The sequence below is a fragment of the Nelumbo lutea genome, chromosome 2 (assembly GCF_056320005.1).
Source record: "Nelumbo lutea isolate HS-2025 chromosome 2, American lotus-T2T, whole genome shotgun sequence".
In the NCBI taxonomy this organism is placed as follows: Eukaryota; Viridiplantae; Streptophyta; class Magnoliopsida; order Proteales; family Nelumbonaceae; genus Nelumbo; species Nelumbo lutea.
The window spans coordinates 30926138-30942363 of record NC_142685.1 but is presented as its reverse complement, the minus strand read 5'-3'; the positions used below and the strand labels follow the sequence as shown (position 1 = coordinate 30942363).

Here is a 16226-nt window from a genome sequence, read left to right as displayed (position 1 = left end):
CGATGTCATAAGTGGGGTGAAATAGAGATAGGGAGAAAGAGGGGGTTGTATGGGACCCAATGGACATAATCTTAAGAGAGAGAGAAGGGTTGTATAGAAGGTGATGGGGCTCATATTGGGGGGGGGGGGGGGTGGAGAGTTTGTGTGGGACAAATGGGGCGGAAATGTGAAAGAGAGAAGGAAAGAGGAAGAGAGAGGGTTATGTGGGGCCCGAAAGGGGTTACTGGGTTAGGAGAGAAAGAGAGAGTAGAGGTTGTGTACTTGTGTGGGTTTTATTTAAAAAAATAACATTTTAATTTAATGAAAAAAAATTATTTTCCATTCTTTCGAAAAAAACAACTTTTTTATTTGACAAATTATTTTTATTTTTTATAATGATTTTCAATGTTGCAAACCGCTGAGTCTCATATCCCCTGTAATGCAATGCAAGGGTCCCTGTTGAGTAGGGGTGGATTCAAGCTAAGTCGAGCCGAATAATATTAGGTTTCGAGCTCAGTTCGAGACTGTTCTACAAGGCTCAATCTCAAGTTCGGTTTAAATCAAGACCTTGAGCTTGAGCTTGGCTCGAGTAAAAATTTCATAAGCTCGAGCTTGATTTTGAGAAAAAAATATTTTATAAAAGAAATTATATATAAAAATATTTTTTATTTGATATTTAAAAATTAAAAATTATAATATTTTTATTATATATATTATTTTCTATAATTTTATTATATATATTAAATATATATATTCAAGCTGGCTCGCAAGCCTCACGAGCCAAACTCTAGTAGGCTCGAGCTCAACTCATTTAATAATCGAGCTAGTGAATTGGACTCGAGCTTGGTTGAAACCGAGTCGAGCTCAAACAACTCATGAAAAGCTCGACTCATTGCCACCCCTACCGTTGAGTTCGAATTCCATTAGGGCAATACCCGTTTGAGAAGACTTTAGAGCCTTGAATTGGGAATATCTCCCTACTCATATGCTTTATTTCATGGGGAGATATTCCCAATGCAAGATTGCAAGAGGCTATTGGGACAGTGTGTGCATGAGATTGCCCTGGCCGATCTCTCATGAGCTCATCCAATGAGAACCGAAAACGCCACCCTCCCGTCTTTCTTTCGAAACTAACGGTGTTAACAGTATGGACTCTTAGTTCATCTCTTCTTCTCCTCCCTCTCATCTCAAGTCCCACCAACTCTTCATAGCACTAAGAAACAGCCCAAATCGCACTGCCATTGGAAACGACTCTAATCATCACCGCTGTCGGAGCAAACCTCGCCGCTACAACCCTCGCATCCCCTCTATCTTCTCTTCTCCTCCCTCAATCGTTGGAGACGAAAAAGCTCCATCGTCCGTGCATGTTTGATAAATTAATTAACCCAAACCACATCAGCTCATGAATTTACTAATTAAAAGCAAGGTCCATCGATCATTCAGCTTGGGCGGTATATACATTTACAAAATTGTATTATAGTGCTCAACAAGAAACTTTAGGAGATGAAATATTCCATTTTGATTAAAAGGGCCATGGCTTATAATATCTTTTGCTAGTTGCTATTTGAAATTTTGAATAGATATAGAAAAGGGTGAAGGTCGGCAATTAGGAAAAGCTAAGAGATTATTGTCGACAGTGGAGGTGTTAACAATGTGAGATTAAATTTGACTTGGGAAATGAGGTGGAGGGATGATAATATAACAACTTCTCAACATGAAGCCACGTGAAAGACAGAGTAGTTCGACACACCTCAATATATGTGATCGCTATGTGTTGCACTCTTGATCTGTTGGGTTACTCATCTATTAAAGACAAAAATCCAAACATTTGTGTTGTGCAATAGTAGTGTTTCAGTTTGAGATGACTAGGGTTAATAATCCTAAACTGGAGTCCAGAATTACTGAATTGTTATAATTCTGTTGCATTTTATTCGCACTTTTATTGACTTTGTGACAAGTATCCCAAAAAGGGTTGCAGTGGCGAACCTTGCCCTCTTCAACAGTTGAGGGAGGAGAAAGAGAAGAGAGAGAAGATGCGAGGGTTGCAGCAGTGAGCCTTGCCGTTTCCGACAACGACGGTTGAGGGAGGAGAATAGAAGAGAGAGGGGATGCGAGGGCTTGTTCACGGCGGTGAGATCGACGCTGTGTGTTGGTGAGGGTGAAGGGGTGGGAATAGAAAGTTAATTATATTTAATTAAATTTTGGAGTCCAAACTGTCGTTAATTCCGAACTCCGTCAGTTTCAAATGAGATTGGGATAGGATGGCGTGTTCTCGTGTTTGATGCGAGCTCATCTCTCCTCCTCTAGCTTTTATTAACAACAAAAATAAAATACAAAATTTAAATTCACGACTCACAAGGATGCCATTCTTTATCACTTATTTCTCATCATTCGTATTAAAATCATTATCACGTTTAGTAGTAAAACAAAACAAGATGGTTAATCTTCAGTGTCGACGTTGAGGAAGGATGTGAAGCGTTTCATCAGGGCCACGGCATGTTCAGTAGTGGGATTCATGAGATAGAAAACGTGATTCTCCCTGTCGGACTCCATGAGCTCCGCCTTTCCTTTCCACCCGCTCTTCACCAGCGTATCATAGTAAAGCACTCCTCTGTCTTTCAGCACGTCTTTTCCTGCCACCTCCACCAGCACCCGACTGCACCCTAATTTCGACAGGCTGGGTGCACCCTCCGCCTCCGGGTTAATGCGTGGGTCATCGAGGCCCTTCGACGTCGGACACGCAATCTGCCACGTCTTGTCTGCTAGCATCCTCAGATTTTCTGGGGTCTGTGCCTCATTCCCAATCCTTTTTTCCCCCCAAAAGTAAGGACAGATCAAAGCAGCACCCAGAATCTCCACGCCGCCGGGCAACTCGTTGACCTCTTCCCCGGCTCGCATGGCCAGGTTATGGACGATGTTGGCACCCGCGCTGTCCCCGGCCAAGAAAACTCGCTCGAAATCCACATGATCCTTCAACCAAGGCTCTTCGGGGCCGCCGGCCGGGTGGTCCGTGGAGTGGGAGACGGCCCACTTGAGGACCTCCCATGAGTCGTCGTAGGCGATCGGGAGAGGGTTCTCGGGGGCTCTTCTGTAGTTTACCGACACGGCAACCACATTGGCTTGAGCTACCACGGAATTGAGGTAGAAGTGGTAGGTCGGAGAAAAAGCAGTCTCGACGATGAAGGCTCCACCGTGAACGTATACGAGAAGAGGGAGTTTCTGATCAGGTTGGTTGGCGGTTTTGGGGAGATAGATCCTGGCACCTACTTCGGTTTTGGTGTTGATGGTTACATCCTTGGTTGAAACATTGCAATCATTTGATTGGAAAGAATCAGAATCTGATTCTGGAATGATTCCTCAGGAATTACAATCCCAATCCAATTAATTCTGATTCCCATCTGAACCAAACTGGTGGGATAATAGACTATTCCAATTCTGATTCAGGGATAGGTTGTATCAGTTGTAGAAAGGGGATGTTGCTAGTAGCCCTTGTATAGGGCTACTAATAAGTGGGGTCTGACTTTCTGAGTCATGACATGGGAATCGGCTTCAGTCAGGGCAAAGCCCGCTCGAGCAGCCTTTACTGTCTTGCATTGAGAATATCTTCGTACTTATATGCTTTATTTCATGGGTAGATGTTCCCAATGCAAGGTATCAAAAGACTGTTAGAACAGTGTGGGCACAGGTTTGCCCTATGGAAGCCCATCTCCATGACATGGTGTATCAGTCCCGAACCCATTATTAATCGGTTATTTAAGATGGACTCAAAACCATCCCAATTCTGGCTAATCAGGTCTGATCCGACACCTGTGTTAATAACAATTTAAAACTTCATTTTTGATAATATAGTTTCAATAGAAAAAGCCTGAATGTAATCTCTCCTCCAAGCGAGAACTCAATGCACAACTGCACATAACATCCATATTCACATTAGAAATATTTCTCATACATGTATGTTAAATTTATAGGGAGAATCCTGTCACTGTAAGATATTTCATACATTAGAAGTATCCATCTTCACATTTGAAATATCTCTCATACATATGTGTGTAGAATCCCGTCACTGTAAAATGTTAAGGCTGTGTTTGGAAACAATATAAATATGTATGAGTGTAAAACGGTTCATATAAATTGCAAAATGGATTAGTTTTGCATTGACAAATTTACCTTCTTACCAAACAAACTTTTAGCTGTAATGGATACAAACATGAATTCCAATAAAGCATATGCCTTTTTTTTTTTTTTTATCAAAAGCCTACTTGAATGCAAATTCACTTTTTTTTTATTGATGTACTTTTATTTCATATTATCAATGTAAATATACATTGATCTATCATTTGTCAATGCATAAATGTAATGTTGTCAAACACATGTAAAAGTGAGTTAGAGAGCAAATTTATCCTAAACCAGATTTACACTCCATTTGCATCATTTTCAAATGCAGCATAAACTGTTTATATGTTGATAAATTAAGTGTTTTTAACAAAAATTATCTTATGTACTTATCAATTTTATCCTTTTAAACATCAAATACAATAAGAACTACCAAAAAAGGAAAATTTTATATATTATTAACTATATAATCAGTTCCGAGAACAGCAAGAACTAACCTTCAACCAATTATTAATTGGGAACCAGAACCAATTGGTTTAGTCAGTTGAATTCGATAGCTATCAAATGGACTTGTGGGTCATTCTTTTTGTTAAGTTAGCTGTTTGAAGTCCGAAAAACTAACTTTCTTTGTAAACTTCACCATTTGGTAAAACTATTATATATTGAGGCCCTCTTATTTCTTTTCTTGCTGGCATGAGTCATTTACATTCTCAAGAAATTGGTGGAATGACATTCTCCCATTTGAGAAAATGATCATTCCCTCTCCCTCCCTTGGGAATGAAATCTCATTCCATCTTATTTCAATTCCCTATTTGGTTCCTATCTTAACCAAATGGGCCCTTACTGTTTTGATTTCAGTTTTTTGTTCTTATCAAATAATAAAGTATTTAGGGAAAATTTCTTAACATTACCCTGAACTTTAGGGATTGTGTCAAGTTCGTCCTCGAACTTTAAAACGTGCCTCTGTAATATCCTAAACTTTCAAAGTGTGCCTAATAAGTACCTACCGTCGCGTGACATTAGGTGTGCATTAAATAATTTCAAAATGGCAAAACTACCCTTTATGATATTTTTCTGACTATTTTTACCCATTTTGTCTGAGTGTTAAAAGAAGGAAATGGGAAGAAGGGTTATGAAGCTGGATAGGTAATCACTCGGTTACAGTTGATCATTGAGCAAGGGAGCATGAAAAGGGGAGAGGGAACTTCAACAATTGATGAATGTCTAGTTTCATAACCCTTCTTCCCCTTTTCTTCTTCTAACACTCAGACAAAATGGGTAAAATTGTCAAAAAAGATATCATAAGGGTTATTTTGCCATTTTGAAATCATTTAATGCACACCTGATGTCACATGATGGTGCTGACTAACGATAAGGACCTATTAGATACAATTTGAAAGTTCAGGGTACTATAGAGACACGTTTTGAAATTCGGAGACTGACTTGACACAAGCTCCAAAGTTCAGGGTCTGTTTAGGAAATTTTCCAAATATTTAAAATAACAAAAATATGAATAAATTATTGTAAATAACCCATGTGCTCCAAAAAATTTTAAGCAAACCATATATATCTCTTGGAAGTGTAAGAAGGAGGCAACAATCTACTATTTGTCTGTTGAAGAGGAGTAGGGCTGTCAGGACCCAATAAACCCAGTCCAGTTCGGATTTAGTGCATTTGGACTCAAAGGGATTTTCTCTTTGAGTCCACTAAAATTTTGACATGTCTTTCAATGCCAGATTGGTCATCATTGGTGACCGGTTGAAATTTTACTGCAGGTTATGATTGATAAAAATATTTTTAAATAAATTGATAAATATAAAATTTTTGTAAAGAAATCTAACTAAATATTGATAGAAAGTTCGAAACCCTCATGTTCTTATACTCGAACCCTTCTCCCCCAACCATTAACGGGGAGACAAAACCTTCCTCATGGTTGTGGCTTTGGATTTGCAAGACAAATCCTTACATTATCAATCCAAAAGCAACTCAAGTGTTGCTCCTCCAACCATTAATGGGAAGACAAACACGGTTTTGGCTTTGAATTTGCAAGACATGAGACATCTTCTTCCTCCATACTAAGCTTCTAAAAGTAAAAACAATAATAGCTCCAATTCTCCAAAGATATTTTTCAAGAAAAATATATTCCAGCAGTCACGCTGTCATGCACAAGGTTTTCTTTCATGATAAGCTCTAAAAAATTTCTATTTTCAAAGGATTCTTGGATTCCAGATTTTAATACGGAAAAGTGGTATTAGGGATTTTCGGATAGAAATCAGTGAGTTCATTAACTTGGTCGGTGTTGACAACTTGCCAAAATGAGTTAGAGTTAGGATCTTCAGTCTTACAAAGGATTCTTGGACACAAATCAGCGGGTTCATTAGTTTTTTTATTCTCAGTTTCTGCCTTTTGTGTTTTGGGGTTTCATTCACCTTTGAACACTTTGATGTTTGAAACTTTCTGTTAATAACATTGCTAATGTCGCTAAAATCTACAGTTGTCATTTTGTTGCAGTTTGAACACCACTGATAAGGCTTGATGTTGTTACTAGTTGGGGGAAGAAGGTTTGAGTCACAGGGCTTTGCACAGACTGCTCTGCAAGTCTTTTCCGCAAGTTGTAGAATGTCGATTTTTTTTTATATCTTTTATCAATTTTTATTTAAGCTCCAACCAGTTGTAAGTGATGGTCAATTAAGCATGGAATGATGTGTCAAAATTTTAATGGGCTTGAAGAGGAAATCTTTTCAAGTCCAAACACACTGAATCCAAACTGCAAATCGATTGGGGCAGTTCTGGTTCTAGGAACTAGAACTAATGGGTCAGCTGTGGGTCTTAATATAGTGTCTCGATTGTTATCAGTTCAGAACTGATTCCATCCAGTCCTGAACCAATTCAGTCCCAATCCAAGCTATATATATATATATATATATATATATATATATATATATATATATAATATTTAAGTAAATGTATTTATTTATTTATTATAATTGAAATTCGATTCAGGGTCCTCAATATTTCATGTCGGCACAGACCCGACCCATGACTTAGGTATTTCTATGACTTTTATCCAACCGGCTTCACTTTATTGGTGATAATCAAACAGCTCTTTACATTGTTGGGAATGCAGTGTTTCATGAATGTACGAAATACATTGAATTAAGCCCATTCATGGCCCTATGAGCCTTCAAATTGATCAGCAACTTGGTTACTAATATTTAGTAACCAAGTTGGGCCTTATTAAGCCCATTCATGGCCCTATGAGCCTTCAAATTGATCAGCAACTTGGTTACCAATATTTAGTCTCGAACTTTGAGAAGGGTAACGGTGTATATAATTGATTTGCACCCTCCCAAAACTTATGGTGGGTTGAAATTTTAGAATCTAAACGCTCTATGCATAAGAAAATATAAAAAGAATCCATATCTAATTCCATATTATTTATTGTTATATATAAATAATAAGCAAAGCAAGAAAACATGAACTGATATCCAATTTTCAATATTTATCTTCCAAACAATTTATTTATTGTTATATATAAGTAATAAGGAAGTAGAAAGACATGAACTAATATCCAAATTTTCAATATTTATCTTTCAACAATATACAGATCAGGAAGGGTTGGAGTGAACATAATACCACACCCTACTTGTGCCTGTACCGATTGGGAAATCCCAAAACTTATTCTGCCCTAAAATCCGCTATTCAAGCAAAAAAATGTCCATTCATCAAAGCAGTGTAACACGGAACTGATTTCATGGTGCAATTTCGTGGATTTTATTTAGATACCACAAACATAATATGATAGTACCCGTGCATCAAATACCGGGAATTGGGTTTCCACCCTAGGTGTGGAATCACGCATTTACTGAAACACACCAAGGAAATTATAAACAAAAAAAGAAAACGAGAGGAAGAAAAACTAGTTTATTTCGAAAATAGGAAGTCTGAAGCTTCTTATTTCATTCATATAACTTCAGGCTTCAGAGTCGATACTTTACTTCATATAGACTCCAATGGAGTCAAGATCCATGCCGCTTCGTCCATGGAAACCCACGATTTTCCCTTCTTTTACAGGAACAGAGAAAGGCGTACCTCCTTCTGAAGAACCATAGGGTCCGTATGGCCTGACATTTGTAGTGAATTCGATTGATTTTATTACCACGTGTCCACTTCCATCCTTCCAACGTCCGCCAAACGTCCCGCTTATGGAAGTCAGAAACTCGTGAGGCCAATTTAGGTGAATCTACGTACATATACATACAACCAACAACCGTGAGGAGCCTATGAGGGGGAACGAGATTTTGGTAATGCACTGGATAGCTCTCCAAGCCCAATTCAAGCTTGGGCCCAACACCCAGCCCACTACTAAATCTTGTTCATAACAACGACGAGATATATATGTTGTATCTATATTATTATTTTTTATAAGGTAAAGTGAAAATGAGATCTTAGGGTCCGTTTGATTCGTAGTTGGAATTAAAGTCAGAATCGAAATGGTCTATTCCTATAGTTTGTTTGTTTCAAAGAAGAATAAGAATGGGGATTAGAATAAACAGGAATAGGATTTCATTTCTAAGGGAAGGGTAGGGAATGACTATTCTTTTAAATGAGAGAATGCCATTCCAGTAAGAATGGTAATGGGATTCTAATTCTGCCCAACCAAATAATTAGAATCGAAATAGCACATTCTGATTCCGATTCCATACCCCTATTCCTGCAAACCAAACCAAACAGGGCCTGAATGTCATGCTGCTCTAAAAGCCCTTCTTTTTGCTAAGGATAATGGTTGGATGAAACTGGTGTTCTGTCGGATGCTAAATACGTGATGGACATTATTCAAGTAAAAAGTGACACTTTTGATTGGAGATGGGATTTTATGGTGGACAAAATTTGAAGTTTAGTAAGTAGCACTGTCTGTCAAGTTTGAGATCACATCAGCAGCCACAGGTGCCTCACATGCACATCTCAGCGTGCACTGAGAACTCATACTTATCATTGAGAGATGTTCTCAATACAAGGTTAGGATGTGCTGTGGGGCACAAATGTGAACTCATCAAGTTTCTACTCAGATTGTTAGTCAAACCAGCTCGTTTATATAATGGACTTGGATCTGCTTCCCACAAGCTGTTCCCACATCCCTTGTCATTCATGGGGAAGTGTTCTCAATACATAGCAGTAATGTTCTTTAGGTAGGGATGTAGGAATAGTTTGTGGGCAGCAGATCAGGAGTGTCATGGAATAGCTCAAAACGTTAAATCCCTGGATGGTTTTTGTGTGTGGGATTCTCCTCCTCCATGGCTTGACTGTTTTGTTTGTTTTTTTGTTGCCTCTTAATATAGGATTACGTACTTAGGCACCCATATAGTTACACGTATTTACTAAAACCTACTCTTTATTTTGTGTATTACTAAAACACCCCTATAGCTTGCATATGTTTTACTTAATTGACCCTCCATCAAGAACTATTTGTATTTCCATCTTATAATGGTCACATGACCCCTTGAGGCGTGCTGAAAATATGAAAGGGCTTTAGTTGGAGATTTTTATTCCAAAAGTAGCTCTAATAATTCTCTCATCAACCTTTTAAAAAACCAATAAACCCACTCCCCACATTATAACTTTGTTTGGAAAGGAAGAATAGACTATATGTGATATGAGAACTTTTAGGTTTTTTTTTTTTTTGAAAAAAAAAACTTAGGCCTATTACCCTTTGACGAGAACAAATCAACCCCTACAAGATTGTTCCCCACAACATCCCACAGCACATCCCTGCTATGTATTGGAAACATCTCCCGATGATATCAGAAATGTGGGAGGCTGATTTGAACTCCCCTTTGACATTTTCACTTACTTTTTAAAAAATGAAGTGGCTATTTCAAAATAAAAATACAAAAGATTCCAGACCAAAGGTTGAGTAAGTAAAGTAATTACATAAGTACAAATTAGAGGGTAAGTGTTAACAAATATGTAAAATTAAAAGGGGTGTCTAACTAAATGACCCTTTAGTTTACTATATATATTTCATTAAAGAAAATAGAAAAAAGAAAACTACAGTCTACAGCTACCATTGCTAGTCTTCGAAGTTGAACCACACTTAGGAAAAAAAAATGAAAGTTCATGTAGCATATATGGAAGAGAGAAATATCACCTGATCAATTTTAGTTCCATTATCTTTGCCATATTTCTCTGAATAGTCTCCGGGGCTGCTTTGGAACATGATGGAACGGATGATATCATCATTTCCGATGACAATTTGCTTAATCCCACCACCACCACCCTTAGCTGTCCAACTCCACGCAGAACCACCGTTTCCACCTCATGGCCCCAATGCGATAGGCTGTTCTCCCCTGTTACTCTGTCACCAAAATCACCAAAACAAGGATTAATCGGATCATATATGCTTACCCATCTTAATTTGTACAAATTTGATAAAGTGAAAAAAAAAGATTTAAGTGTTTATTGAATACAACATTAAATAAAACAAAACAAAACAAAATAGCCAAACCAAACAAGATTGATGTAGATGATAATGAGACGTAAAAGATGCTTACCATGTCTCCCTGCTGGAGTACTCTAAGCTTAACTTTTTTGGTGGTCTCTCCTCTCTAATTACAACACAGAGATTATATAGACTAACCCCATTAACCCAAAAACAGAAAATAATAATAAATAAAGTAGATTAGGGCCAGCTTACTGGTGTAACTGGCCAAAGTCAACTTAATGCAGCTGATCAACAAGTGGTTCTGTGGGCTCTCTGCCCTGTCCCGTATCTGCTACATTTTTTTTTTGTACACTTGGTATTTTAGATAATAAGAGTAGTCACAAGTGTCCCACACATGTAGATGATAATGTTTAGAACTTTGTGCCTGACTTTTATTTAGATACCTCCCACTACCTAACTATTTGTAGCATCTTTTGAATCTGTTAATTTTCATTACATTCTAAGATCTTGTAATTCTTTGGCAGATACTCTAGCCAAAGGTGCTTTACACTCTTCCTCCCTTATTTTCCTATTTAATGGTTTGGTTTGAATAGAATTTTTAGTTGTTAGGACGCTTTGTTCGGGAGTTTCTTCTCTAGTGTTTATCTATATCGGAGGTTTGACTGCGTTTATGGATTTACGTTGCAGAGTCCTCCATCACAAGCTCTCTCTCCCAGTGCTCAGAATTGGTATTTTATCCGCAGATTGGCCGATAATTTGGACTTTGCAACAATAGGGGTTACACAGTAAACCAATTTTGCAAAACCCAAGGATAATTTAAATATTTTGACTTATATTTTAATATAACCGAGATATAATTGATAAGGGTTACATGATGCTGATGATGATTTTAATATATTACCCAAAATATCTTACCAACCGACAGATGAAGGACCAAACTAAAATTTTTTTTGACATGAAGTAGATGAATAGTAGATTATTAGGTATTGCTCCGTTAAATGGACGATCATGATAAAAAAATTAGATCTTCGTAATTATCATATAATCCAATTTAATGGACAACAATTAGTTTTTTCTTACTCAAAAGTGAACGGGGCTTCAGTGTTTTATGACTACTTTAGGTTGCCTTTATAATGTAAAGTGTAAAACCGTTCATATAAATTGTAAAATCGGGTTAGTTTTGCATGGACAAATTTATCTTCTTATTAAATAGACTTTTAGTTAATAATTAATGCAAATACTAATTTCAATAAAGTATACGTCTTTTTTAGCAAAAGCCCACTTGAATACAAATTTACTTATTTTTTATTGACGTACGTTTACATCTTATTATCAATTAATGTAAGTATGAACTGGAAAATGTGTTTTATGTCATTTGTCAATGCATAAATGTAATGTTGCCAAAAACAGGCAAAAGTGAACCAGAGTGCAAATTTACCCTGAATCGGGATTTACACTCCAATTGCATCGTTTCCAAACGCAGCCTTAACTTCAAACTTTTTTTTTATTCCAATAGCATGCCTGCTTTATGGTTCTTCTCAAAGCCATTTATCATTTTTTCAGGTTTCTTCTCAAACTGTCTTTTTTTTTTAGTATCAAAACAAGTCACTTATCGTTGTTTACTTTTACGGTCTATTTGGTTGGTGCGACTGAGAAGAGAAAATGGGAATATGCTTTTTAGATTTCCATTTTCACTCATTTGTTTTGTGAGACGGATTAAGAAACAGTGGGACACGGTTTCCCAAAACTTGAAATGCGGGGTCGCACTAAAATGGTGCGACCCCAATGAGAAAGGAAACCAAACACGAAAAAAGATCGTCATCAAATCGTTGTCAGTTTGTCATCAGCACTGAAATAGTAGTGGCGTCGTTGATGTCAGAGGTTGGATGGAGGTGCACTGAAATAGTAGCGGCGTCGTCAGATCGTCATCAGCTCGTCGACGATGTCAGAGGTCTGGTGGAGGTGCACTCAAAATGGTCGCTTGCCTCTGGTTCAAGTAGTAGACTAGAGGCAAGCGAAGAAAAAGAAGAAGAAGAATAGGAAAAAAAAAAAAAAAGAAAGAGGGAGAAGAGGAAAAAGAGTAGACATATCTTGATCGTGAAAAATCTCAATGAGAAATCGAATTGTAGAGATATAAGCGGACCATATCTCAAAAAGATGGCACAACCTACGATGAAGAAATGAAATAATTGTAAATCTCCCTTCACATCAATCAAACACTAGAATGCCAAAATGAGAAAATAAATTTTTCCTTCTCATTCCATCCTTTCCCATCCCTTCTCATCCCGTTGCTTCTCAGCAAGCAACCAAACAAATTATTAGACTTATTGTCCCACATCAATAAGATAGAAAGGAAACAAGTGAGAGAGGGAGGTATAAGTAGAGAGAAAGGAGAAAATAGAAACATACTTACCTGGACGGGTCAATGGGTGATCAAGAAGGCCCATGGCCTAGGTTGGCGACCTCCATTGCACAAGGGAGGGGTGTCTGCCTAACATCTCCTCAAACAGGAGAGTGTATGTCATAATTTGTGGTAGTGGGGGTACGCGTTCGCGCGACCCCTACCCAACCCTAAAATCAAGTTCTAATAAACTTCCAAAGTGATTTAATGTGAATTCACAGCATTTCTAAAAAATGGAATTTGACTAAAACTTTTCTATTGCTTCGAACCCATCCTCACCTTGTAACCTGAGGTCCGTCTTGAAGAACCTACCCAACTCAATTTGTAGCTTAAAGCTTGGAATTCTGTGAAAGGCTACCTCAGTCTTAGAGGCTTTGAGGCTTAGAGCTTCATCTATCTATTCTTGGAGGATTAAATTTAAAGCTAGTTGAGATGATGGAGGGATGAGTGCATTTTGGAGTTGGATACTTTTGTGAACATGCTCGACTTCCGTGGCCCAACAAAGTTGCAGCAAAGGGTGTTTGATGTGGTATACAAGTTGTTAGTTTGGTTTGGTGTTTGATGCATCTGTTTAGTTTGACTGTGTTTGTCTGTTTTATGTCCACGGTTGACAGAGTTGATTGTGCCCTCCCTAAATCCCATATCGGACGTGAGAGGATGACTTCATAGGCGACTTTATATTAGATTTGTTTCAGTCAGAATTAATCTTTAAAGGAGCCGTACCGTGAATACATGGCGAACTATTCTTTCGCCTTTTACTAAAGAATACCGTGTGCTCGTTAATTCCAATTATTCTCTCCTCGAATGCTTAATTCCCTCTCTTTGGTCGAACAGTTTTTCATGCTAATTTCTAAATACCAACAGGCAGGCCCTCTTTTGTTTTGGCAAAGCAGGGGCTATTGCCTTAAAGCCACCAGGGCTTTTGAATTCTCCCCTAATTTAAACTTGTTGGCTTTTCATTGACGAAAGCAAATGACTTCAGAAGTCAGAGAAAGCTTCTTTGGTTTGAAGGAAAAGGAAGGGAAAGGTATTTCCTTCAAAGCAAACATAGCCTTAATTCTTGAGAAGATGCAGAAGTAGTTATTGTATGCCTTAAAACAGCTCAAAAATGGTCTTTGTTTACTACCACTGCTATCGTGATTTAAGCCATCTCTCCGCTCCATATTTGTGTAATTTGTAATCTTAACTTTCAGAGGAACATTTGAAAATTAGGAGATGAGCTGCTAGACTGTCAGAGAAGGTTTTCTATTTTTAGTGGGGTTTATAAGGAAAAAAACTAACACCCAGTGTGTCCGGTTGGTTGATGCTGCTTCTTGAATGAACCACCTATTAAATTGTTTTCTTTTCTTCAGTCTATAAAGATTCAACAATTAATTTCCAGTTTAATTAATGATCAAAAACACTTTGAAAAATGGAAAAAGAAACACATGCAATTCTTAATCTTGACTTCTATGGTGGATTTGGCGATCCAAACTAATTCATGTGTTAATCCATATAACTCTCTTCCTTTGTGGCATAGCCCTTTGAGCAGGTTATCCCTTTTATTGATCAAATTTTGACATGTAGCAGCGGTTTTGGGAACCCAGAAAACGTCACCTTTCAACTGTGGAAACATTTTCAACCCAAGAGTCATCTGCAGTCTCGCATTCAAATTCTGTACTCTGCTCCTAATGATCTTGTCCTTTTTGGATTATATACTCTTGGTTTGAGTTTAGTAGCATTAGTCAAGAACCCGAATTGGATTTTGACTAATTTTAACGAGAATGGCAGCATTAATCAAGGTCTCAAATTGTGAAAGTTCAGAAAGCCAAGAAGAAAGAAGAAACTGCACTGTTAAGAACATGTTATGGTGTTAACATTTTAATTTATCAACACTTAGTGTAGCTTCTGTTGTTCAAGTAAATTGATAATGCATTTACTTTTGTTCTTCGTAAGCCTTCTTTTGATGTTATTTGGTAGCAATATGTTGTTTTCATGATTATCTACATTAAATGCAATTAAAAGACCACAGTGACTCGATCTCTTTCAGTCTTTCCCTTCTCATTCTTTATTGGGTTCTTTTAATTGTTGCAAAATTTATCATTGATTTTCATGAACTCATGTTTGTCTAAACTGAAAAGCAAATAGGATTAATTGATTACTGTAATACTCCTATGGAGACACAAGTCTTTATTGAACTTAGCACGAGCAACAGATCAAGGAATCCAACAATGTTAAAGGTTTCACAAGGCAGCTGAGGTAATGTGAGCTCCACTGTCCCTCTCTATCTATTCTAGTTCTTAGTTACACCATGTGCCGCAAGAAGTAACAACCAGAGATTTTGATCAAACGATGATAAAGAGTTGGATAGATTGAGGACACCCAAATTGTATGAGCAGCATGCATGGAAAAGTTGGAAATCATCCTGTCTTCGAATCAGAGGGGAATGCCTTGTGATAGCAAATCTGCACCTTCTGAACATATTCCAATGGTTGATCCAACTTTTCTCTTCTAAGAAAATGTAAACCGTTTATGAATTTACAGGGAGATACTATTGTGATAAGTAATAACAAAAAAAAGCATTGAATCTTGGATGACTGCTACAAGGTGTGTGCCTAAGAATAGTCTACAGACTACAGACTACAGGGAATAACCAGATAAAAGAACACTATATTTTGGCTCTAGTATGGACTATGGAGGGTGTAGAACACACTTTTCACTTGTTAACATGCAAAAGAGATGCATGGGATGCAATTATATTCTTAAAAAGGTGAATTCATACATCTTTTGATGCCTGTGGGCTGTGGAGGAAGCAATGCTTTGCTAGTTTGATTACACATTATATGTAATCAGAGTGCCTTAAAATCTCTCTTAAATTGACATCATCCTTCTGTTTAGATTTATTGAAAAACTGAAACAGAAAGGCCCAACCAATAAGCAATTACAAGTTTGTAACTGAACTTGGAAAACCTTAGTTTCATTGAAAATATTTGTTGAAAAGAAATGATTCCTTTCTTTCTCTAGATTCTGCCTTACAATGTAGCTTTCTTTGGTTTACACCTATTGACGTTAAAACATACTATATTGCATGTGAGAACAGACAATAGTAGAGAAGGGTAAGAATGTGAAACTGGTGGCATTCACTGCTTTTTGGCTTCTGTGTGTTTTTCCTTTTTTCTTTGGTGACCAGTTTTTGGCTTCTACTTAGTTTTGGAGATTTGTTAAACACAATGTGGGGAAAAAAGCTTTATGAGACGAGCCTTCTAGTCTGGTAAAAGGAATCATCATTACCTCGGACTTTGGCAGATGTAG

At 37.5% G+C, this 16226-nt stretch overlaps 1 protein-coding gene, 1 long non-coding RNA gene and 2 other non-coding genes across 5 annotated transcripts; 2 read left to right on the top strand and 2 right to left on the bottom strand.

Annotated features, from left to right (window-relative positions):
• Positions 1 to 2346: 2346 nt before the first annotated feature.
• On the bottom strand, positions 2347 to 5184 carry LOC148869619 (2-hydroxyisoflavanone dehydratase-like). The gene is made up of 2 exons (XM_088969922.1): positions 5181 to 5184; positions 2347 to 3323 (listed from the first exon to the last, which is right to left on the bottom strand). Exons 1-2 carry the CDS (start codon positions 5182 to 5184, stop codon positions 2419 to 2421), a joined length of 909 nt encoding a protein of 302 aa, XP_088826048.1. The 3' UTR covers positions 2347 to 2418.
• Positions 5185 to 7842: 2658 nt separating this feature from the next.
• On the bottom strand, positions 7843 to 10732 carry LOC148869618 (uncharacterized). 2 transcript variants are annotated; one of them, XR_016108161.1, is made up of 3 exons: positions 10644 to 10732; positions 10241 to 10429; positions 7843 to 8335 (listed from the first exon to the last, which is right to left on the bottom strand). It is a non-coding gene; the product is annotated as an uncharacterized LOC148869618 (long non-coding RNA). The 2 variants fall into 2 exon arrangements; XR_016108160.1 differs by lacking the exon at positions 10644 to 10732 and having other exon boundaries at positions 10241 to 10439.
• Positions 10733 to 12939: 2207 nt separating this feature from the next.
• On the top strand, positions 12940 to 13099 carry LOC148869617 (U1 spliceosomal RNA). The gene has a single exon (XR_016108507.1). It is a non-coding gene; the product is annotated as a U1 spliceosomal RNA (small nuclear RNA).
• Positions 13100 to 13650: 551 nt separating this feature from the next.
• On the top strand, positions 13651 to 13766 carry LOC148869616 (U5 spliceosomal RNA). The gene has a single exon (XR_016108526.1). It is a non-coding gene; the product is annotated as a U5 spliceosomal RNA (small nuclear RNA).
• The last annotated feature ends 2460 nt before the right edge of the window (positions 13767 to 16226 follow it).